The 24,368-nt window shown below is 40.2% G+C and overlaps 2 protein-coding genes across 2 annotated transcripts in view; both read left to right on the plus strand.

The window, feature by feature from the left end:
* Positions 1–3,934: 3,934 nt before the first annotated feature.
* Positions 3,935–11,472, plus strand: LOC108681629 (mitochondrial import inner membrane translocase subunit Tim22). The gene is made up of 6 exons (XM_018170681.2): positions 3,935–4,304; positions 4,810–4,966; positions 6,320–6,411; positions 6,884–6,979; positions 10,143–10,215; positions 10,735–11,472. Exons 1-6 carry the CDS (start codon positions 4,224–4,226, stop codon positions 10,812–10,814), a joined length of 579 nt encoding a protein of 192 aa, XP_018026170.1. The 5' UTR covers positions 3,935–4,223; the 3' UTR covers positions 10,815–11,472.
* Positions 11,473–18,399: 6,927 nt separating this feature from the next.
* LOC108681632 (cyclin-dependent kinase 18) overlaps positions 18,400–24,368 on the plus strand; it is a 43,839-nt gene continuing 37,870 nt past the window's right edge. The window contains exons 1-2 of the mRNA XM_018170683.2: positions 18,400–20,725; positions 22,213–22,299. Of these exons, the coding sequence (XP_018026172.1) occupies positions 20,596–20,725; positions 22,213–22,299 (217 nt within the window). The 5' untranslated portion in view covers positions 18,400–20,595. The remainder of the gene's footprint in view (positions 20,726–22,212; positions 22,300–24,368) is intronic.

A 24,368-nucleotide genomic window follows, 5' to 3' on the forward strand; every position in this document is an offset into this window, starting at 1 on the left:
CCGAATATATGGGTCCGGGTCCGGGTTTTAGTCACTTGGTCCGGGGCTCCCCGGACCTGAAGTGAAATTTTTCTAAGTAAATTTTCGAAAATTCAATACCAACTTTTTATGTTTTCTGGACGTTTCAGAAGATTCTCTATCGATTAGTTCGATTGAGAAGTGAACTTTTCTGCAACCCGAATATGTTGGTGCGACGAAATTTTTCTAAGTAAATATAAAAATTTTATATGTAAAATTAAAAGTTCTCTCGACATTTCAGATGATTTGCAGCCTTTTATTTTTTTGAACCTGGTCCGCCGGACCTGTCCGGGTCCGGGTTTTAGTCACTCGGTCCGGGTCTGGCGGACCGGTCCGGGTCCGGGTTTTAGTCAGTACCAGTCAGAAGTAACCCGGACATGTCTTACATTTTATTATTGTCAGTTCGACTCGCGTAGTCAATATACTCGCGTATATCGTCGACTAAAATAGTAGAACTATTTTAGCTTTCTAAAGTACGGCGCACAGCGCATTTCTTTACCAGCATAAAACGGCGCACCGCGCAGGTTGTTAAAATGACAAAATAAATTCCCGTGCACCTGGCACATCTTCCTGACCATGGTGTACATCATGGTAAATAGGTATAAGCAGGTTGACGTACTCCATTGCAGGCAGAAGCCTATTCATTATTCATACAGGTTTTCACTGTGAACGCTTATATTATTATCCTATGTTCATTCTTGTGGCAGGTTGGAGCAGGTTGCCCGCGCGGGAGAACCTGCTTTCACCAAGTACATACCCTAAGTTGAGAGTTCGAGACCGCAACAAGCTGTGAATGTTCTGTGATGTTAAGAATCGGTGACAGGCCGGTGCTATTTTTCGTGGTAGCTGATGTTGTTAACCCTATCCTCAGTACTGACTTATTTGCCAAACACAGCCTATTAGTACTTACTACTTAGTAGACTGTAAAAATTACATACTCTTGGATTCCTTGACAAATTGCAAGATTTTCTTTCAAACTTCATCTAACTTCTTGCAAACTTACTTTGTCACTCAGTGACACTCAAAATCACAGTTATATATATAACTCTACCTGACCCATGCACTCAAGCTTTCCCTTACGCAGCCAAGCACCACAAAATTTGTGCACCAATCAGCCTTGAAAGGAATGTCAGATTCATTTATTCAGAGGCTCAGTGTACACGCTACACAGTACACCTACGTCCTACCTTGGCTGAGGCTCGGCAGTTGGCATTGCAGCGCAAGCCTGTGAATTCACAAGGGTCCCCGATCTCTGCCACGTCTTCGTCGTGGGGGTAGCCTGGCCTATGCGTCGGCCGGTTACCCGGCATTCACGTGGGAAAGGCCAAACGGCAGAGGCCCCCCCGCCCGGATCGCTACCGGACGGAGGCTCCTTCACTTTTTCTGATAAGGGCAGGGGAACCTCGGCCTCCTCTTCCCCATCTTTGGCCGCCTATCTTCCTAAGGGCTCCTTGTGCCCTGCTCTCCTCCCATCTCTTCTTCCTGCTCGTTCTTCTTCTCCTGGCCCAGGGTATACACCCCAACCCTGGCCCGCAAAGCGGCTTTCCTAGCCACCCTCCCTGCCTTCGCCCACCTCCCTCCTCTTCCGGTTCTGGCCCCCCGCCCGCCACCAGAGCCTCCCCCCCGGCGTGCGTGACGGTCGCAACCAACAACAACAACAATTCACAAGGTGTAACGTGGTAGGCCTATCAATGATCCAATCCATTTTTTTATGTAACTGTGAGAATATATTTCCTATCCAGAATTCCATGCTGCTGGGCTCCAGGTCCAGGGTGCAGAAAGACAGAAAATAGAAAGTAGGTGAATATTGAAGGATATTTGGTAAAGAATCGGCAGTAAAAATTCATGCCTTCTGAAGATCCTTCCGACACATTTAGATTGAAATTATTGCATTTTAGAAATTACTTAATTTTACTGCAAATCTGAAAGACTGCATCTGCAAGTGCCCACAGTAAGGTTTCCACTTCCTGTATGCCAGATGGATCAGGATGCAGTGAAGCTTGTCTGGAAATCAGTTGTGATGTGTACGGGTAGGCAGCCGTGCACCACCAAATTTGTGCACCAATCAGCCTTGAAAGGAATGTCTAGCATATTTCTGGATGTGACCACCAATCAGCCAAGGATTAAGCCATCTGTCGGTAACCAGCCCGTGACATCATATTGCTTTAAATATTAGGAGCTTAAGCCACCATATTCTGAAGCAAATAGCCCAGAGAGTAATGGTTGTCCACCACTGAACGACGTGAACGTTGCATCGAAATTCGAATCATCACTTCATACCCTGGTGGCCTGACTAAGCTAACTTTAGCTCAAACTGTAACTTGCGGACAATGGACTGCCATCAAGACATCAACCAGCCCAGGTCGCCAGTGCATACTGGCAAACCAGTGATTTTTTAGAATCAGTTCATTTTTATAACACTTGTCTTTAACTTCACTTCTTGTATGTTTGTTTGTCTGTCTGCTACAAATCTTATACTATTAGTCAAATTATAATTTATTTAACAAGTATATATGATAAGAGATAATTTGAAGTTTCTCAATGTCAACAGTATTGAAACTTATGTGGAAACATAAATTTTAAATATTTTTTAGTAACTTAATCACTTGAAACCTGACTTCAATATACCCTGAATCCCAACAAGTCATCTGGATCAGACGGTTTCCACCCTAGATTGCTCAATGAATTAGCAACCGTCCTGGCCGGCCCTTTAACAGTATTCTTTCGAAAAACCTTAATCGAAGGGACTTTGCCGGCCGACTGGAAAGAAGCCCAAGTGACACCCCTGTTCANTTAAATCTACCGTCCGTTGAAAAGATCTGATCAAAAGGCCAGTATAGTCAAGAAAAGTACAAGAATCGGCGACAGGCCTATCCAGGCCTATTTATTTAATGCCGAAGATACTATACTATACCCTATGGCCTCTTATTTGAACTAATTGAAATTTTTTGCCCTTTGAAGTGCTGGTGCTGCTGGCTGACACTGTCTTTTGTGTACTTCATATGTGGTTGTGTCTTGTGATAGGCAGTGCTAGTGTGCTATGGAGTGGTCTGTGAAGGAGCATCAATCAGTCCAATATCTCAAATAAGTATGTTTTTATTTTACATACTTATAGAATTGCACCATGCCTTGCTCAGGCTGAAACAGCTTCTGACTTCTAATGCCAATCTGGAATATTGCAAAGAATTTTCCTGAAATTGTGGGTAAAAGCACAGGTAATATTAGGACATTATTCTTATTTTTCATGGCAGAAATTTTGAAAAGTCCATAGGAATGGGTGAAATTGGTCAAATTCAAGGGCATCTTTGCCCAATTCTCAGATAGCTTCTGCCCAATTTTGCAGTTCAGTACCAATGGGTTGAACTATGAGCTGCATGAACTCTATTTTATTAACTACAAATTGGAGAAAAATTTGTACTCCTAGAATGAACAATGCTCAGATATGCAGTCCACAGGAGCCAAACAAGCCACTCATTAATGAGACAGAAATGCTTGTGCTCCCTGTCAATGTCACCTATTCCTATTGCACCTACTAATTTCTTTAGCAAAATTATTTTAGCATATTATTTTGGCCCATAATTTTCAAAAAAACAGAAGTAAAACCATATGTTAAAACCTGGAATTTTTGGCCAGTATTTGAGATTTTGTAGTGCTGAGTTTAATATGCTATGGCATTAATTAAGAAGTTACAGTAAGATATTTTGTTGTGCTCAATGCTTCTACCATGAATGACAATTATAGTAATGCATGTCCTGATTCAAGTTTCAATTTAGTCAGTTTTTGGATTTTGATTTGTACAAGTCAAGAATAATCTAATTTTTCAGTGGTACATGTGCTGCTGAGTTAGCAGAATCATCAATGAGTGATACTCATTGAGGTGTTTTCAAATTCTATTGCCATCAATATCCTCTAATCTTGTTTTTTTTAATGTAGGTATTTCATAACACTTCTTCAGTTATATTTTGCTATAGAAAGCTAGTTGCATAGTTCTACAAATACTACTATTAAAAAAAGATTGTTTAGAAGTCTTGCAAGTATAAAATTGAAGTCACAAAATTTTTATAAAGCACCAGGTAGTAATCTGGTTCCTTACCATAGATCATTTTGATAACAGATGATCTTCCTGCCAAGAAGTCTTATTCTGAACATTGGCCATAGTTTTATGAGGATATTTGCTATCTAAAGGTTGGCAATAATTGAGCACCATGGCTGCAACTGCAATTCCTGATCCAAATAAAATGCACAAACCTCACAAACAAATTTTCACCAAAGAAGAGCTGGACTTGGTAAGCCTGAAGGAGTAAGTTTTTAAAAATATTAGCTCACTGACATAAAGAAATGCATGGATAATGAAATGATTAACTAAATTCTGTATGGATTTTTCTGGTATATCATTAAAAACCTCATTAGTTTGCCTATTTCATGAATGTTTTTACATCATTTTTATGCTGTTATCACTATAATCCTTGTTGTCTTTTCATATACCTACATATTTATTTTGTTGGGTGAGGTTTGAACTTGACAACATCATGTCATGTAGCCACAATATCATCCTACACACATACATTTGATCTAAAAATTATTTATATTTTCAGGTTAGTATTGAACTTGTCAGCAATTTCAGCTGGCCTAGCAGCCATGTCATCTTGCATGCCTACAACATGTGTAGAAATAATGTATATTTTCAGGTGATGGTTGAACCTGTTGCCTGTTGACAATTTTATCAGGTTTTCCAGCCATTTCATCAACTTGCATACCTACATTTCTTTTAGAAAACACTTTTATTTTCAGGTGGGGGTTGAACTTGTCGGCAATTTTGGCAGGGCTCGCAGCCATGTCATCATCCCACGTACCTTCATCCCCACCGTGATGCGCACTGACCAGGAGAAGCAAATTATGGCAGTGTGGGACAGCTGTCCTTTTAAAGCCATTCTTTCTGCTGGGGCAGGCCAGTATATTATATTTATATATATATGAGTGCAATTTATGACCAGAGAATGCATTACAATTTTCATGATGAATTCAACAGGCTTTGTGACCCTATTGACCACAACATCAAACCCCAAACTCTATATGCAGACAGGGCCCCATCAAAATAACGGGAGTTCTCCGATTAGTGTAATTGGACTAGCAACTACAACATTGAATATTACAAACAAGCATCTTCATCTCGAAATACTTGATGAATTCAACAAGTTTGGTGACACCCATGACAACAATGTCAAACTCTAGACTATGTGCAACAGTGGACACTGCAGTAAAGTGAGAGTTTTCCAAGAAGGCTGTGTAGTCTATAAATTTTGCTTCAAAGAAGGCTGTAGATTTCTTCATCATTTGGACTACATTGGAGTAATTTGAGTAACAACATAACATTGAGACCGTCTCGCCTACCATCTACAGTCTGGAATGCAGAGGAACTCCATGAGACAAACTCGCAAGACCATTGCTTGCACTTTGCTGGAGGAACCCACCAGCATCGTCATCATGCAGAGGTGCACAACATTAGCCGACCAATGGTTACTGGAGCCCTCATCATTTTGGGCTGGACCCCAGCAATCTATTTCCAAACTACCAGATTTGCCTAAACTTTCAGATTGTTTGCAGAGGGTCTTTCTGTTGTATCCAATTTACATGTACTATGTACATATGTCAAACAAAACTTCATGTTCAATGCTTCTCTTACCTTGAAAATGAATGTTGCAACATTTGAAACATCGTTAATATGTTATTATTACTTAATAAACCTGCCATTTGATCTACAATTGCCATCTAAAGAATTGTTTGACTCCTTGAAAATTGTACCTATATCCATTCTCTGGTCATAAATTACACCCATATAAGAAAGAAAATTTTACCATCTAATACTACAGTGCGGTTACAGTGCGGTACCATTTATGATTATGATTGTCTAATGCCAAAATTCTTCACTCTTTAGCTACATGAAATATATATCAATGCTCAACAGCTGATTTCGCCATCTTGGCCATCTTGAACCTACCACTATTGAGCTAAGCCTTGCTGAAAGACATATAGGTACTGTATCAATATACAATTCATAAATTGCAACCATTGCATTGATTTGCATGCTTAAAACAAACAATAGGCTCATATGCATTTATGACAATTGCAAAATTACTTAATCAAGCAATCTATCACTGCTCAAAAGCAAAAATATTCACCTTGAGATTCATTTTCAACAGTAAAACATCAGCCATACTTGTTACAAGATAAATCCACATTCACTGATTTTAGGCATACTTTTTATCTTAATTGGTGTTGGAATAACGTGATCATTTTGCAGGTTTTGTTTTGGGGGCTGGACTGGGCTTGTTTTCTGCCAGTATCTCTCCCAACATCACAGCTCCGGACCAAGAGCCACCATCAGCCAGACAAGTTAGATCTTGAGAATCATTTGTTGTATGAATTATGCCTTGATTATTACTGTTTTTCTTAAATGCATAACCTTTATGGTACTACGTTAGGATTGCAATCAGCACGGGCTCGTAGTTCAGCTCTTGGGAAGATATGGTGTTTTGGTATGAACTGCCCACTGCCAAGAAATCTTAAGTGTCACTTTCAGTTCAATTGGTGCATTCAATTATACAAGTTATATTTTATTTGATGAAATAATTTTGTCATAATGAATCATCTCATTTTTTTAAATCTTTCCGTTTTTCCCGGTTTTCTAGTTGTTGGATTAGTGATTATCATTCATTTTCTCTCACTTCCCTCGCACAAATAAGCCATTTTCTAGATCTGTAGGTTCAACCAAGAGCCTTTGTAGGAATTCTTTTTATCTTTGATGGAATTGACAATTTTTTTCTAATTTATACGGTACATCTCTCATACAAGATTTAATTGACAGGTCTTGCGTGAGATGAAAGTCTCCACCCTCTCGTATGCAAAGAATTTTGCTGCCATTGGCTGCGTCTTCAGCGCCGTCGAATGCTCCATTGAAAGTGTAAGTTGATCATTGCAACAAGCGTGCAGCATTACATTCCAGCAATAGTAGTTGATGGCGCCACATCTCAACAAGCGTGAAGCTGTAGCTAGGAACCACTAATACGCACTTGCCATAATAGAAAGTCTACTGTACATTGCGTTGGCGAGAAAATTCAAATAACCAGCATGGCTGAAGGCAAGGCTGAAGGCCGCGGAGTAAGTTATCAAGTCGTGTGAATTGGATATATGAAAAGTGATCTACATTTGATCATTAACAGATCTTATATTTTCACTACAGAAGCCGAAGGTGAAAAAAAGCTGGGTTGGCAAAAGAACCTTTGCTCTCTCAAAACTTCTCCTTCAATACCCGTGTTTACCAGCAGAAAATTTTAAGTCCAATTGCCGTTCGATTGTTTCTTCACAATTTTCAAATCCCTTAAAAAACTCGACTGAGACCCAATCTTTGGCCTTCCATTGAAATAATTTTTTTATAATGTTTCGGACGTGAGGTTGCTTGATTTGTCTGATAGCCTTGCACTCCCACAGTATCGGTTTCCTTGTTGTTATGACTGAAATCTCGGGGCAAATGTTCTTCGTCGTTGCCAGCAATCTCTGTAGTGATGTCCTTGCTTCCCTCAAGCATAAAAAGCATTGTGTTTAGTCCTGCACTTTGATATATCATGTCCAAATCCATTGCAATTCCTGCACGTTTCATTAACTGATGCGAGGCTTTCTTGTGGTTGAAAATTTAGGTCCCTATTTTGGAAGCAAGGCGGGTTCTAGTCTTATCGCGATGACTTCGGTGTGGGTCCAGTCATGTGGTGTACGGAAGAATGTGTCGGTCGTGACATATGTCCAAAGGCCGAAAAATTTGGGTTGTTGTTTGTCACCTGATGAGGATAGTAACCTTTTCGCGACCTAATTTCCGGAAGCAAAAAATTCGTAAGTGTCCTATCATCTTGAGTCGCCGTATCTTTATTTTTCTGCTTTTGTCTAGTGCATACAACAATTTCATCTTTGCTTGTGTAAGAATTCTCTCCATTTTCTGAGTCAGTTTCTTCTCGTTCTCATCTTCGACCTCCTTGAACCTAGCGCATTGATGAATAGAGAGCTCCACTTTACCTTTTTATTGTTTATTTTGTCACTGATGATTCGGTTGGCCACAATTCTTTTAAAGACTTTTGGAATGAATTTCCAAAATTTTTCTCGTAGTACGTTATGTTGTTAGTTTGAATTTCGTGCTTTGGATAAGCAATTTTGAAGAGTTTCTCCATTTTACTGCTAAATAAGAATACCGGTACTGATTCGCCCTTGGTATATCTCAGCTTATTGAAGTCCTCCATGTTTTCCGTTTCCTAAGTTCGCACATATCTTGGCGCCATGTAAGTAGTTTGCCCATAACCTGGTTGTAAGTATCATCGTCTTATTTGAGCTAACGGAGTGCACTTAAAGTCTGCCCATTGAGTTTCTCTAGTTCTCCTATCTAAAATTTACTATCTCCTTTAAATTTTCCTGGCAATAACGCCCGAAATGCTTCAAGTAGTCCCTCAAATTCATTAAATTTTTCGAGATGTGGTGCATCATGTTATCGAATTTCTTTAGTAATGCCTGGAGAGTTTCGAGTTCATCAACCGGTTGTGTTTTATATTTGGGATTGGTAATTTTACTATCAGTATCAGTGTCGGAAGGAGACTCCTAACTGGTTTCTTGAGACTGCTCATCAACCGAACATACGGTGTCAGTGTTACTTTCTGACTCGTGCACTGACTCCACACAGACTGTTTTCAGACTTAAGGGATTGCTCCCGTTTCCATTCCTTGTTTTCCATTCCTTGTTTTCCATTCCTAGAATTTCCAGTGAGTATAGCTTTACTAGGGACGAGGTTGAGCTTCTTTTGTGGTGCTTATGGTGATGTTTTGTGATGCCTATGGTGATGTTGTGTGGTGCTTATGATGTTATGTGGTGCCTATGGTGATGTTGAGTGGTGCTCATGGTGATATTGTTGTGTTTACAGGGTCATCAATATTTAGCGTTACAAATTTGAGTGGTTAGAACTATGAAATGAAACACAATTGTGAATGTTTGAAAAATGTATTTAGGTAGGCAGAGGTTCAGAGATACAATTTCCACAATTTCATGCAATATGTCCACCATCTGCATCAATAACGAGTTGTAGATAACCATCAATAACGAGTTTCTTAGATTCTTAGAGAAAGCCTTACACGAGTCACGAATGACACTCTGCGGGATTTTGGCCCACTCCTTCAGCAGTTTGACCTCTGGGGCGTCCAAACTGCTATGGTGAACGGTCGAGAACTTGTTCTCAAGGTATGACCAGATCCCAAAACCCAAAGGATTCAGATCGGGTGACGATGGGGGCCATTCATCTTTGGTAATGAAGTGGGGAACATTCTCGGACAGCCACTCCTGAGTCGATTTGGCCCCATGGGATGGTGCAGAGTCCTGCTGGAACGACTAGGGGCGTTTTTTGAAGTGCTTTCGTACCCAGGGCAACAATGCACCAACAAGGATGGCATCTCGATAGTTCTTCTGATTCAATTTCACCTCTTTGTCAACAAAAAAGAGGGGACTCCTTGAGGACTCTGTTACGGCTGCCCAGACCATCACTGAGGTCGGGCATTGCTTCCTAGTCACCACACGGGATCCTTTGTCCCATTCTTCGACCAAATTCGATCACTTTGGGAGATGAAGTGGTGTTCAACATTGAATATCTTCTCATCACTGAAAACTAGGTTTGGCAGCGTGCCATCATGAATGCGGGAAAGAAGAATCTTGGATCTTTGGAGGCGTTTGTCAACAACTTGAGCAGACAGTTGGTGTTTTTTGACATGCTTGAATGAGGACAACTTTAGGTTCTTCCGGAAAACAGTCGACATGGTTCCATACGACAGACACATTTGACTGTTTTGCGAGTGTATTGATTTTGAAAAAACAATGTAACGCTAAATATTGATGACCCTGTATTTCAACATCTCTCATCAGGATATCAGCTTTGGACCAACTACGTAGTACTTTACATGCAAGTTTTCATGTACAAACTGTAACTGAATTGTGCTCTCGTGCGAGGTTTACTTTGTCCGGCAATGGCCGAAACAATTGAGATGCTTTTTACGTTTTTGTTCAGCTCGGTTTTGCATTCAAATGATGATTGTTGCTTACAGTACCGCGGCAAGACGGACTGGAAGAATGGCACTCTCTCGGGTGGCGTGACGGGGGGGCTGCTGGGGCTGAGAGGTTAGGAACTTCGTTTTTTTTTTCATTTTAAAATGTTCCTGTTTTGTGTTTAATTGGTGTATTTTGAGTGTTATGTGTTTAATTAGTGTATTTTGAGAATATTCTATTTGACCTTCTACCGCCGTATGTCACTCTCGGGAAACATAAATTTCAACTTTAATTATACTTAAACTATATTGAATTTAGCAACCTGAGGACATTTCTACGCAACAGAGAACATTTATGTGGCGGCAACCATCAGTTCAAGTCATTTTTCGTTCACTAGAACGTATCCTTTTTGGGAAGTAAGCTTGTGACAATATTACTCCGGTTACTTATGTCAGGCGGTGGAGGGTTTAAACTTTAAAGAAGTCGGATGGTTCCTTCTTGTAAAAGAATTGCCAGACGCGTCTTCTGTGTGTGGGTCCTTTTGCTAGCCCTTTGATGATTTACATAGATTTTTATTTCGTGTGCAATAAAGGATTTAAACTTGAATCTAATCTATTTTAATCCACCTGGTCATGGTTCTTTTTCCTCCAGCTGGACTTAAGGCTGGTGTGGTTGGCGCCGTGGGTTTTGCCGTTTTCTCCACCATCATCGACTACTACATGCGGCACTGAGCTTACCTTGCCTCATATTAGTCTCATTTTCATCATATCTGTGATCCTGCATTGTCATTATACCCCTTATCCTGCATTTTCATCATACTTTTTACCCTGTGATCTTACCTGTTATATTGTCTGATTTGTTATTTTGAACTACCGTTAAATTGTCACCTCTCATTCTCATCAATCATTCCTGCAATTCTCAGTGCTACTTCGTGCAGTTGTTAATGAATGTCTGACGTTACTCATTGCACCGCAAATATTCTCAGTTATTTGGTACCAATTCCATATTGAAGTTGAAACACGTGATTAGAATCAGACAAATGAACTTGAGAATTTCGCGAACAAGTATCGACTAAATATGTTCGGAAGAACGTTCTTATTAGTTTCTTGTGTTGAAACGTTCAAATAATTTTTCACTGGCAGAACCTTTAGTCATTTCAACCAAGTATGATGTAATTTAAGTCTATGCCTATTGTTCTCACATGTAAATAATTGTGTATTAAATAATTATATAAGGCCATTGTGCGTCAATAAATGCTTTTAGGTACGCAAGGAGTTGCAACTGATCCTGTAGGTATTGTGATATGTATCGGTATGTTTGTTTTTCCAATATTATTCATATTGTACTTTTGCATTACACGCAGTATGTCATTTTGATGTGAACTTCTTCTATTCAGCGTTAATCATTGAAAAATCATTTAGGTATATTACATCACATCAACCGGTAGAATATCAGGTAAGCATTAAAGAGATTGACTGAGGCTCTCATCATCAAGCATGAGTCTCCAGCTTTCAATTTACAACATAGGGTATTATACCATCGGGTATGGTATAAGGAAGTGGTAACTTTTCTCGTAGTTCAAACTTTGATTTTCAATGTGTATAATAATACCCTAATAATAATAATAATACCCATAATACCCTAGGTTTCATTGAAGACCAGAGAATTTGTTTTATTGACAATTTTGTTAATCTACCGTTCACAACAACATCGTGAGCGTAATTAACAATAAAATCAAACGACTAATCTATTATAAAATAACAAAATACAGAATCATAGAATGAACAACAACCCCTGCAAAAATATGGGAGTTTTTCAAGAGACCAATGTAGTCTATAAATTTTACTGCAATAGAGAAGGCTGTAGACTTGACCCTAATATAGACTACATCGGGCTCATAACTACGACATTGAGCCGACGTCTCACGTGCCACCTTCAGTCTGGTGGACCAAGGAACCACCTGATGGAAGCCGACAACGAGACCATCACTCGTACGGTGCTGGAAGAATGCACCAGCGTCGTCATGAGATGCCCCGACGCCAACCGACTCATGATAGCTGAGGCCCTCATCATTAAGGATAGGACCCCAGCCATCAACCTTCAAACTACTGGATTTGTTAGAACCTTGAGACTGTTTTCGGAGTAATTTTTGGTGCTTTAATTTTTGTTCATCTTCATATATTCGTGGCTAGCAGCGAATATCCTCGGCATATATGGCAAAATTATGTTTTATTTGGCAGCCTAAGTAGCTAGGGTCTAGTGAGCATGTTTTTCTGTGTCTGTTAGTAAATAATAGCCACAGCGGGACTTTGGTAGTCAAAGTTCGCCTCAAATTGTGGCTCACATTCTACGATCCTGCACAAATGATTGTTACAATGCAGCACTTTATTAACAATGTTCACGGTGATTATTCTCGGGTTGATGGGACTCGCTAGTCAAGGCTGATTGTCCAGCTAAGGTAAGAAAAACCCTGATTACTTTAACCTCCACTGCCTTGCGGCTACACTCTCACATAGGAAAGGCTTCAGGAGTAAACCTCGAGGAAAAATCTGGAGTCGGAGTTCCTAAGCCGGCTGGCTGTCAACTAAGACCTGCAGTCAAGTCGGCTCCAAATGTAATGCTTGCATTTCCTTGGGTCCAGTCGGCTCGACCGAGGGGGAGATCCTGTTGTTTGGGCAGCGCAAGATCTCCTTACTACCGCCCAGGCCGGCGCCCTAGAGAGGTCACTCCTGCCTCACGACTGTGATAGCACAACGGCAGGCGATGGTTATAGTGATAGTTGCGGGTTATCAAGCCCCGCTCAATTGGCGTAGAGTTGGACGCCGCGGGCTGTCTCGACGGTGGGAGGGTTGATCGTCCCCCATTAGTGTCTATCACTTCGAATCTCAAGCTATAACGTGCGTACGATGCGCACCGGCCTATCCGATTACCTCCGTGTAATTTCAGACTTTCGTCAGACCGCTGTGATTGACAGAGAGTTGCATAGACTAAATGTGGATATAGCAGCGCTACAGGAAACTCGACTCCCTGAAAGAGAAACACTACACCTTCTGGCAGGGAAAGGTGTCGGGGAAGCTGGGGAACATGGAGTTGGCTTTGCCGTCAGGAACACCCTGCTTCGCATGATTGAACCCACGCATGGTGGCATCAAGAGGATCCTCACTCTGCGTCTTCCAACCTCGGCTGGTTTTACAAACATCATTTGCGTATACGCAACAATACTCCAAGCATCGCCTGACGCCAAATACAGGTCTACGAACTCGTGGCAATACCATTGACAGAATCCCATTGTCGGAGCATATTAGTATATTTACCTCGGAAGTGATTTCAACGTCAGAGTTGGGACGGACCACGACTGGTCTGATTTACTGGGATTGGGAAGATGAATGAAAACGGTCAGAGGTTGCTAAATTCTGCTGCTACCGCAACATGTGCGTGACGAACACGTTTTTCCAGAACAAGCTGTGCCACAGGGCATACTGGAAACCTCCAAGATCGAAGAACTGGCACCAGCTGGACTTGATTATCACACGACGCGACTCTTTGAATAGCGTGCGCATCACAAGAGTGTACCACAGCGATGACTGCGACACTGACCACTCCTTGGTCATATTTAACATTAAATTCGACCAAAAATATTACACAGCCTTAAGAGGAAGTGCCAGCCAAGAATTGATGCCAGCAAGGCCTCCTGTCCCGCTAGAAACCAAATTTTGGTCGAGCATCTCGCCGACTTGCTCTCTGGCGAACGGGCAGAGCGAACAGTCGATGAGTGGAGCGCTCTCCGCAGTGCCATCTATTACGTTGCTCTCATGGCATACGGCATAAAGAAGCGCAAAAGTGCTGACTGGTTTGAGGTCAACATCGGTGAGTTGGAACCAGACATCGACAGGAAAAGAAGAGCCATGTTTCGGTACAAAAATGACTCAAATCAGCGGAACCAACAGGCACTAAGAGCGGCTCGGAAACAGGCCCAACAGATGACTCGCCGCTGCGCAAACACCCACTGGCTGCAACTGTCTGACAGCATTCAGCGAGCCTCAGACTCTGGCAATGTTAGGAGGATGTACGAGGGATCAAGCTAGCGACTTGGAGACGAGTGGCAAAAACTGCACTACTGAGGTCTATGTCGGGTGAGCCTATTTCCAGCAAGACCGAGCAGGTGGGTTGAACACTATCTCGACCTCTACTCCAATGCTAACAGCATCTCACAGGAAGCGCTGGACGTTATTGAGGACTTACCTGTTCTCGATGCTCAGCACTGCGCGGCAAGGTCTTCGTCCGCGTGGGCGAAGCAAATACAAAATTTAAACTATTCAAGATAAAATGTGTTAATTCCTCCATTTACTAATTTTTTATGGAATGAGAGTAAAAATCAGCATAATTTTAAATATCATCTATCCGGCCTTCTTTATTTACGAGAGTGGCAAAAAATAAGTACATTGGCGGATGCGAGTAAAGGTGCAACAATTTTCATCGGTTTCTAAAATTATGCAGGCACACGGTATTATCGGAGAAAGTCAGTTGCGTTCGTCGTGAAAGCACGTGTGAGAATTGCGATCCCTAAAGTAAAGTAACCGGTAAATTTTTGATTCAGATTCTTATAAGTATTCATAACCTTTATTATTTGATTTGTTTCTGCTTTAACCCGACTGGCTTTCTCCCTCAGAGGAAAAAAAAAAAAAAAACACGGTATTATCATCGTCGGTATGCTGCTGGCCGTGGCCTGCTCCCTTATAATTATAAATTAGAATAATTTTTTTCAAACTCAGAAATAGTCATCGTCTAAGTAGCTGAAATGAAATAACTCGAGTATCAACAAGTAACAACAAACGGTTTTATTTTTATGTCAAATGTTTTAAGTTTACTTATATCGTACGAAGTAAAGTTGTATCACTTGTAAAACGTAATCTTATAATAGCTATATGAGACAGACTCGAGAGCACAAAACTATAACCTAGGTAAAACTACCTAGTCGCTAGTGTTAGTTTAATTGTTATTGATTATAAGCAGCAAAGCAAACCCCAATTTAAGCCATTTCCTGGACCTTTACAATGACACAATAAAATGACTGATACCTAAGATTACATAGTCATAGTGGCAAAGCAGAGAATTTTTTTAGACTCTCCCTCAAGTTCATTTTTTGAGTCCTATAAGTAGACCAGTAAAGTATCCTGGATACCAGCATCATCATACATAAGAAATTGGTTTAAATCTAGGGTAAACGAGGAAATTAAAAATGAACTGATTCTAAAAAATCCCTGGTTTGTCACTATGCCTAAGAATAATTATATTATAATAAACTGTTATTGATTAACTATAGAAACAATTTTGGTCATTTCACTCATTTGACATGTCAACTCAAAACTCATGTTTATGTAATTTCAGTTTTCTTAAAAAATAGCACTGTAAATTATATTGACAAAACTTGTGCCCTCATTGACTCCTGAGTCATTACTCTTTCGGCTTTCTTCAATCCGATTGATTGATCATCAGTGTTCACTGTTCAGTGTTGCCATATGGGCCATGCCCATGCCCAATGCCCATGGGGCCATGGCCCCATGCTACATGCCACTGCCACTGCCAGTCTGCCACTTGCAAACCACAGGCAGCACTCACTACTCAGCTCACAGAGTCACAGTCACAGGCAGCCAGGCTCACATCACAGCAGCTGCCAGGTGCCAGCTACTGGCTACTGCACTTAACTGGCTGCTTGTCAATAAACAACTGTATAATGCTGGTCAGAATTTTGATTTGCAGGCTGCACTTCTGTTTTGCCAAGTGCTACTTAATTTAACTAGTCTATTCACTCTATTGGCATTGCCAATGTCACATATTAACTGTGTGAGAAAGACTACCTGAAATATTGGGCTGAATTCTGAAGTTTCCAAAAATTGCTGGTAAAAGCTGTTGTTTTATGGGTGATTCTTAAAAATGGCAGAATAGATTTGGTATTATTGCAGATTAACTACATCCAAAAAAAAGGGTGTTTTTTTTAATTATATGTTTTTTGGGGTGTAGATTACGAATCTGAAATCCATTTTTGGCGGTCGGCATCGGAAAACCGATTTTTTTCGCGACTTACTAACATGGGGGTTACGTAACTTACGTTACCCACTCACCTTTATATAAAGGGTCGGATTGTTCATCGAAATTTTACAAAAAGCTCTTAGGTTGGGTTAAGTCAGCCAAGTTCCTTTTTTTAGATAGCATTTTGATCTAAAAGGAACCTGGGCGAACCAACCCAACCTGCGAGTTGGCGTTAGGTTGTGATCTCTCGATGTGGCAATGTATCTCCAGATTTATGGACAAAGAAGACGAAAATGTTACCCGTTGCAGTGCAACGGGTAACATTTTTGTCTTCTTTACCCGTTGCAGTGCAACGGGTAAGTTTCATTCAAGATGTCGTGCGCTACGTGTGATCGGTATTATTGCAAAAAATCGGTTTTCCGATGCCGACCGCCAAAAATGGATTTCAGATTCGTAATCTACACCCCAAAAAACATATAATTAAAAAAAAAAACACCCTTTTTTTTGGATGTAGTTAATCTGCAATAATACCATAGATTTAAACATAGTGGCAAAGCAGAGAATTTTTTAGACTTATCTCAAGTTCATTAACCCTTTCACGGGTAAGTTACCATTAACCATTTATGATCACTTGAAATCGCATCACAAAAAGCCTCACCACGGCTTCATGTTTGTTTTTGAGGCATCCTTATAATGCCTCAGTCAATCACTAATTATCTGACCATCATTCTATGATTTCTATCTATACTATAGCATCACCAGACACCAGCTGCAAAGTCCACAAATTGAAATATGAGCATTTAAATGAAGGTTTTGACTCGGACAATGGAATTGACGCTCTTTCCCCATTTTCTTCAAAATTTGGAAGTATCAATATATATATTTATTCATTTTGGCAACTTGATTAAATTTAATTAAATTAAATTTTTATGTTTCTAATTTTTCATTTGCAGAAACTGAATTTTAATTATAAAGAAAAATTTTTTGTACTGATCACATTTATTGAATTCTTCAAGTGCAATTTAAACCTTCAATAGGAAAAATTTGCAAAAATTCATATAAATAAATATATTGTATAATACTTCTTACTTTCTTCTTTTTTAAACACATTTATAATCTTGCAGGTGTTGCAGCCTGTTGGTGCACTTTTGTTAACAAAAAGAATGGAGTTCCTTCTTCTTACAGGAAATGCCAGGAATCTTGCGACTCCAAGAATGGCAAAATAGCTCTTGGACGTGGTCTCTAGTTGAATCTTGAAAGGTTTTAATTTTTTTCAATATTCCATGCCTGCTAAAATTTGCCAATTTTAGTGCATTTCTCATTTATGAAAAAAATGTCCTATGGTTTTTGTTCTTGACTAACAACAGAGATCAGACTGGGCCTTTAGTTTGACAATTGTCATAAGATAAACATTTTAGGCTTAAAGTGTCAATGGTAATATTGTGGATATGTCACCAGCCACCAGAACTAACTAAACCTTGAAGATTTTGTGCCTAAAATACACGTAAATGGTTTTTTGTAGAGAAATGTGTTGGCAAGAGCTTCTGAAGACACAGTTGCAGATGCTAAAATGTTGCCAAATTTTTAATTTGATTTGGTAAATCTCTAATTTAGTTTGGAACCAGTGTAAGAATTTATTACATGCAGGAATTAAACACCTATAGTGCAAGCCTCTAAAAAATGAATTTTCAGTTTTTTCCTCAGAACTTTTTATGAATTGGACACTTTCTGCCCACTACTATTACTGTATGCAGCAATTAGTTGCATGTAGAACACTTTCTTTGAATTAATGTTACTGTATGCAGCAATTGGTTGCATGTAGATCACTTACCTTACATTACTGTTATCATCTTAGTTTTTTAATTTTCTAGCATTTAATGATTGTGAATGAAACGATTGTGAATTTAATGATTGTGAAACTTAGTGGATTCCTATGTTTAATTAATAATCCAAAAGTAGCAATAGTAAAACAATCTCTTTTCATCGAAGGATTTTTCACATTTTGTCTTCAAGGCTCATTATTTGAAGAGAAAAGAGAATTATTTATTCACAAAAATCCTAATAATCAATTTTGTTCTGTTAAAACCTTGTTGGCAAGATGCTGGTGGAAAATTACACCAGGAATAATTATTGACTTGTTGTGGAGCAGTGAAGGATGTTTCTGTGTTGATGTTGTGTGTATCCCTGGTGGTAGGGGTAACCAGTATTTATTGGGGACAAGGTAAGCAAGTTTGGCAATGAGTGCTTTATCAACTTAACCAAGATATTTTTATATTTTCAGGATTTTATGTACAGACATCATAATGTGCTAATGACTTCCTACATAATATCAAAAGCCAAATGCAATAATGATAATGATGCTTTGAAAGTATTGTTCTGAACTATTAAGTTTCAGTGACAATTGCTGGAAAATAAGTGGTATTAGTGATTATGTTGCTGGCTGAAAATTTAGACTTGAACCACTGTGATTGATCTAGTGTATAGAGATATTGATGCTTCCTTACCTGTACTGTGCCTTACATTGGCTAAATAGTCATTATAAAAGTTGTTGTGAACTGAAAATGTGCTCTTGCTTGCTGCTTTAAAAATTGCTAGTGGTGCTAGAGAGATTATTGAGTGCTTCAATATAGTTTCATTATTGACAATTATATGTCCAAAGCAATACAAGATTTGTTAATTTTTTTGCTACCAAGTTGATCTATCTATCATAATCTATGATCTACTTCAGGTGCTCAAATTTTTAGCAATTAAATATCAGTGATTCTAGAAATAGTTGGGTGAGCATTTAATGTAGAGATAAAGTGCTAAAGTTTCTGTGCCAGATAAGAGCCTGCACCACTGAACATTAGTGAACAATTTACGATAGGTTTTATGAACCTGAATTTGTTTGACCAAGTTTTATACTACATATAATACTCCTGGATATAGTACATTTAATACTTTGACCAACTGTGAAAGATATTTTAGTAAATGAACAATGAAGTTGTGCTCTTGAAATACTAGTTTGCAACTTGTGATCAAGTGTTGAGTGGCCAAGATACAGGAATAACGTAACATTACATAACTGCTGATAGACGAGTTCAGATGAGCATCTGTTGTTTGGCCGCCTTTAATTACTAACTTGTTTCTGGGAGTATAATATATACACAGGAACGTGTATTGATCATTGGCATACACGCTTATAATTACTGCCCATTTACAAAGAAATGAATAAAGATGCCTTGGTACTTCTTCTTTATGGAGTAATAAACTGCCCTGAAATCTTCTGAATGTGATTGATGCGCACAAGAAGAATGCTCATCAAGTTGTTTTCATTGTCAGATGTGACATGGAAACAAGCCCTGCCCAAATCGACCCTTGCCATCGCCTGCAATGAATTCAGTTGTTCAACTACCGTGCAGAAATATTTTATACATTATTATTACTACTTATCTTGTTGATATATCTCTATATAAGCACAAGTGTTCAGCATATCACTCGTAATTGTGAGTAGTCCTTTCACATGTATTGAAGCTTGCGTCAAATGTCGTCGAAAGCGCTCGCATATATTGTGTGTTACGAGATCTCATCGTTCTACCGAACAACCACGAGTCAGTATTCCTCTTGTGCAGTGCTCAAAGTTTTAGTATAATTTTATTAGAGTTTTCAAATACTTTCCATGCACAAACTTTGCATTCCAAAGCTGCATTTCAGTCGCGTCACTCACTAGTGATCGCCTCCTCTGTCTACAAATACAATGGTACCTGCGACAACCTTCGTGTTATCCTGCACAATATCGCAACATACTTGAATGTTAGTATAGTAATGTAACATCCGAGCCCTCATGTTCAAACTGAGGGACCAAGATTACTAAAAACATATTCGCACATATACTGCTAAGAAATTCAAGATATTGAAAATTGATATTGCAAGATTGCAACGGCACAGCGCACTCGAGCACCACCAAGATCTCAGGATTATTCTATTGAAACTTTTAACCATCGACAGCATTCCTCATCCAGCTCTTCTTTTTTTGACATGATACGCTTCTCTAAATGATGAGAGCGTCAGCGAGCCTACATTATAACTTGGTCGCAATATACGACAATCTACTTTGCATCTGAGCTCACGTAGCTTCAATCACTCATTCCTGTTTCCGTCACAGTTATAAATTTCCTACCCATAAGGCGCGAACCCGAGTTCCATTTCTCTGTCATCCAACGCGCGTCAACCAACCGGCCCGTGAACTTTGATCCTAACGCAATCCTTCAATCGTACGCGATGGCTGTCTCGCGTTGCGTCCACTCATCTCAACGCCGTGCGACCAGCCTGCTGTAGCGACGCCGTGCCACCAGCCTGCTGTAGCGACGCCGTGCCACCAGCCTGCTGTAGCGACGCCGTGCGACCAGCCTGCTGTAGCGACGCCGTGCCACCAGCCTGCTGTAGCGACGCCGTGCCACCAGCCTGCTGTAACGAGCTCTGCCAAACCACAGCCTCCCAACCATGAGTTTGCAGCGCCGCATTCGCCGTCGTCTATCACAAACGTTCTCTCGGTACCATGACAGTGGCAGCCTCAGCGAACTAGCCGAACACCTCACGCTTGACGAACAGAACGCTGCTGCCAACAAAAATGGTGAGTTTTATTCACTGCCTAAATGGTTAGTTTTACCCCCTACCGAAGATATAGGGGATATATTTGCCCTAACGATCGAACCATTTTGCATTTTGATAGACTTTAATTATATACTTATTTACCACACCTAAGACCGCACCGTGCCTAGCATTACCCAGCAGACTTGTTACAAGGCAGATTGAACATTTTCTTCCGGCTTCTTTCACATTTTAAGTTGGATTAGCCGCAAGATATGAAACGGAATCAATTCTTCGTTTAAGTAGTAGCAGGCTTATTATTTTCTCCAACGCTGGGTTCAAACTAGGCTGTATTAAGAATTTTTCGAATTGAATTCCTCTCCGAGACATTTGATTTGATAGTATATATAGATAATACATTTTCTAAGAGAGTAACGTGTTCATGGATTTATGTTAGATTGGTCAGCTATGTAACATATTTTGTGAACCACTTTGTTACATTTACGGCAACGAAAGTTTCAAGACCACATCGTGGTAAGGTTTATGTCTGTGTTGCTTCAAGTTGTTCAGCGCACTTCATTGCAGGTCATGTATAACAATGAAGTCCTTTCTTCTGTGTAGAGTTGTAACGGAAGGTTGAAAATTACTCTGAAAACGATTTGAAATTTTGCCGATCCGAGGTATTGCCCAGCATGGATATCATGTTTGTAGTAAACTTATTTAACACTGGGGAGTTTCTATTAGGAAATATTCAAGACCTGTTCTCTCTGGGTGAGATTTTCGTAAATATCGGTATGTTGAATTATTAATGATGTAAAATCAACAATGTTAAAAAAAATATTTATGAGCATTTAATATATTTATATTAATTTATATACATATATTTATGTATCATCTATGAGTAATGATACAAATATTTGTTGGGTAAATTGAATGATGTCAATCTTGAAATGGATAATGTTGAAAGCAGAGAAATAATTTCCGTTATGAAATAACTCAATCAGTTTGGATTTATCAGTTTTATTACATTCACTCGCAGTATTTCAGTTGCTGTACAGTAATAAATGATGCGATATTCTTGTAAGTCGCATAATATCGGTGCAGTTCTGCTTCGAACTAAACAGTTTATTATTTCAGGCTATGACGTACTCTTTATTTGTATTGTTGAAGCAAATTGCGATAGTCATTTGCGTTCAAATGCTGATATTCAGGCTATGACGTACTCTTTATTTGTTTTGTTGATTCAAATTGCGATAGTCAGTTGCGTTCAAATGCTGATATTCCAGGGAGAGTGCGAAATCCTATATCGAAACAACGGTCACGGGCTAACACTTTACTCTGCTGACGCTAGCTCTCGTTACCAGGCCTCTAGGTACCATAGCTTTGCCGAAGGTCAACATATTATCCCTGTACAAAGGGTAATTTTACACCTGTATACTGGCGGTATCGCTCATTACTTCGTCTGTAGGTAGAAATAGCGTTGATGTTTGCTCAAGTATTTGGACACTGAATAATTTGCCACGTTTCCAGGGGGTGCGGTGACCCCTGCGTTCACACGCATCAGCCGAAGACTCTCCCTCTCCACCAGCAGGATATTCTCCGACTTCCACAAGCCAGGTCAGACACGAGCGCTAGGCGGCCTCTTTATTTAACCCTCTACCGCCTGACATGACTAACCGGAGAAATATTGTCACAAGCCTACTTCCCGAAAAGGATATGTTGCTAGTGAGCGCAAAATGACTTGCTCTGATGGTTGCCGCCACGTACAACTTTAAAATGTTCTCTGTTGCGTACAAACGTCCTCAGGCTGATACACTCAATAGTTTACGTAGGTATAATTTAGGTTGAAAGCTATGTTCCCGGAGAGTAACGTACGGCGGTGGAGGGTTAAATCATCCATTTGAAGCAAGTTCCAAAATCAAGAGAGGGAAAATTTAATTCATTATGTATCATTATTATAGTTTCAATTTGTTTTGTTACATTATCTTCATTATACTTTATTAATCACCATGAATTTTTCCCAGTGCCTGTTGAGAGGTACAGTGTGGTATACATTTTTTTTTGCTTCCATTATTGTTTTTGCTAATTTGAATAGGACTTTTCTCACATCTTATCAATTGGTCCCACGTCTACAAACAGTAAGAAGGCAATTAAACAATTATAGTTTGAAATTTTTTCGCACGTATTAATTTCATGCGCGTTAATAGACGAACTTGGATCTGCGTTTTCATTTAGTTTATTCACCGCAGACAAACTCATCTGGCGATTTCGTGCCCATTGTAAGCGAGTTAACGTTGAATAGTGTGCGCTTTGTTTCTACTTATGTATTTCAGCATGTTATACCTGTATTTTTTGCTCTTAAATTTTTTCGCAAATGGTTTTCAATGAAAATATTTCCTCCTTACCGGTTTCTAATCCTCCCGTATCTTTAAGAATGTGCGAGAATGCAAGGCCAGCTTCCCGTAGTTCTTAAGTTTGATAAGTGCGGATGTGGTCGTAATCTCCTGAATGAATGCCATGTGAGTATGGGAGAGGCTTCACTTGAGCGGTTCCGAAAACTGAGTTAACTATACATTGCGGCGGTGTACAGTGATGGGTCACTCTATCATGAGTGGCACACCATCACCCATCGCAGGAAGGGCTTCACTATAAATTGCTCATAACACATTCGGGTTTCAGTGATAGGTCTGTCTATTATTAGAGCTTCACAATAGCGCATGGTGCGGTCTAGTATTAAAAGCAACGTGCTGCAGAGAAGCTGTGGGTACCGAACACATACAAGATGCAAGGAACGTGCTGCCCCAACACATGCAAGGAACGTGCTTCGTGAACACATGTTCCTGACACCTGACCGGGATGGGATTAGCTGCTAAACCCGTGAGCAGATCTTCTCAACGCTGCGCATTTTCCAGTCGTTCTCGTGAGGCGCGCTCGCGATTGCTCTCAGTTCTCCACAGTCGGCGACGTAGCCACAACCACACCAGTCCTGGTGCCCAATTACCCTCAACTACTAAAGCTGAAATTTCCTACTCTAGTTTCGAACTGAGAGGTACAAATTCGGACCTGCGGATCTCGGTGCTTGATATACATATTCATCGACAGCAAACAAACCGTCACTTCACACTGACTTGGGTTGCTGTGCCGCCCCAAATGTCGGCGCCAAGTACGTCCGCTGATGGGACGCTAGTTTCGTTGGGCTGCAGAACAAGACGATGCTTCGGCAGAACTCCTGTTTTGTGCATTCCTCGGACGGAGGCTTATTGTTCGTCTAGTAGCAGATGCGTTGTACTTTGGACGGTGGACGGTTTTTCGAAATCGGTGGAACACGAGTATCACACTTAAAGGCTTTGTTAACTGATAAATACTGCAGAATGTTATAGTTGCGCAACTTGCCCCGTGGGCGCCGTAGCCATGCCTTCCGAAGACGGCGATGACCCGGCGCTGCTGATCTCCCTGAGGAGCGGCGCTTGGTACGGCGCTGAGGCGAGCGCTGGATTGTACGATGAAGCGGTCGCCCATGACTTTATTGCTCCGTCTGAACAGGAGTATCCTGATTTGCATACAAACAAAAATCTAAAATCGATCACTGAAGAGCATCCAAGGGTCGGCATTATACCAACAAAGAAGGTGCAATCGACTGATCGTGCTGATAATTTTTCTCGTTTGGATCGTTTCCTGATAGCGTT

Source organism: Hyalella azteca, unplaced genomic scaffold (assembly GCF_000764305.2).
Source record: "Hyalella azteca isolate HAZT.00-mixed unplaced genomic scaffold, Hazt_2.0.2 contig9747, whole genome shotgun sequence".
Classification (NCBI taxonomy): domain Eukaryota; kingdom Metazoa; phylum Arthropoda; class Malacostraca; order Amphipoda; family Hyalellidae; genus Hyalella; species Hyalella azteca.

Coding starts and splice junctions, on each gene's coding strand:
- LOC108681629 (XM_018170681.2), top strand. CDS start 4,224: ATGGCTGCAACTGCAATTCCTGATCCAAATAAAATGCACAAACCTCAC. Junction 4,967..6,319: donor CATTCTTTCTGCTGGGGCAG/GCCAGTATATTA, acceptor ATCATTTTGCAG/GTTTTGTTTTGGGGGCTGGA. Junction 6,980..10,142: donor TCGAATGCTCCATTGAAAGT/GTAAGTTGATCA, acceptor TGTTGCTTACAG/TACCGCGGCAAGACGGACTG.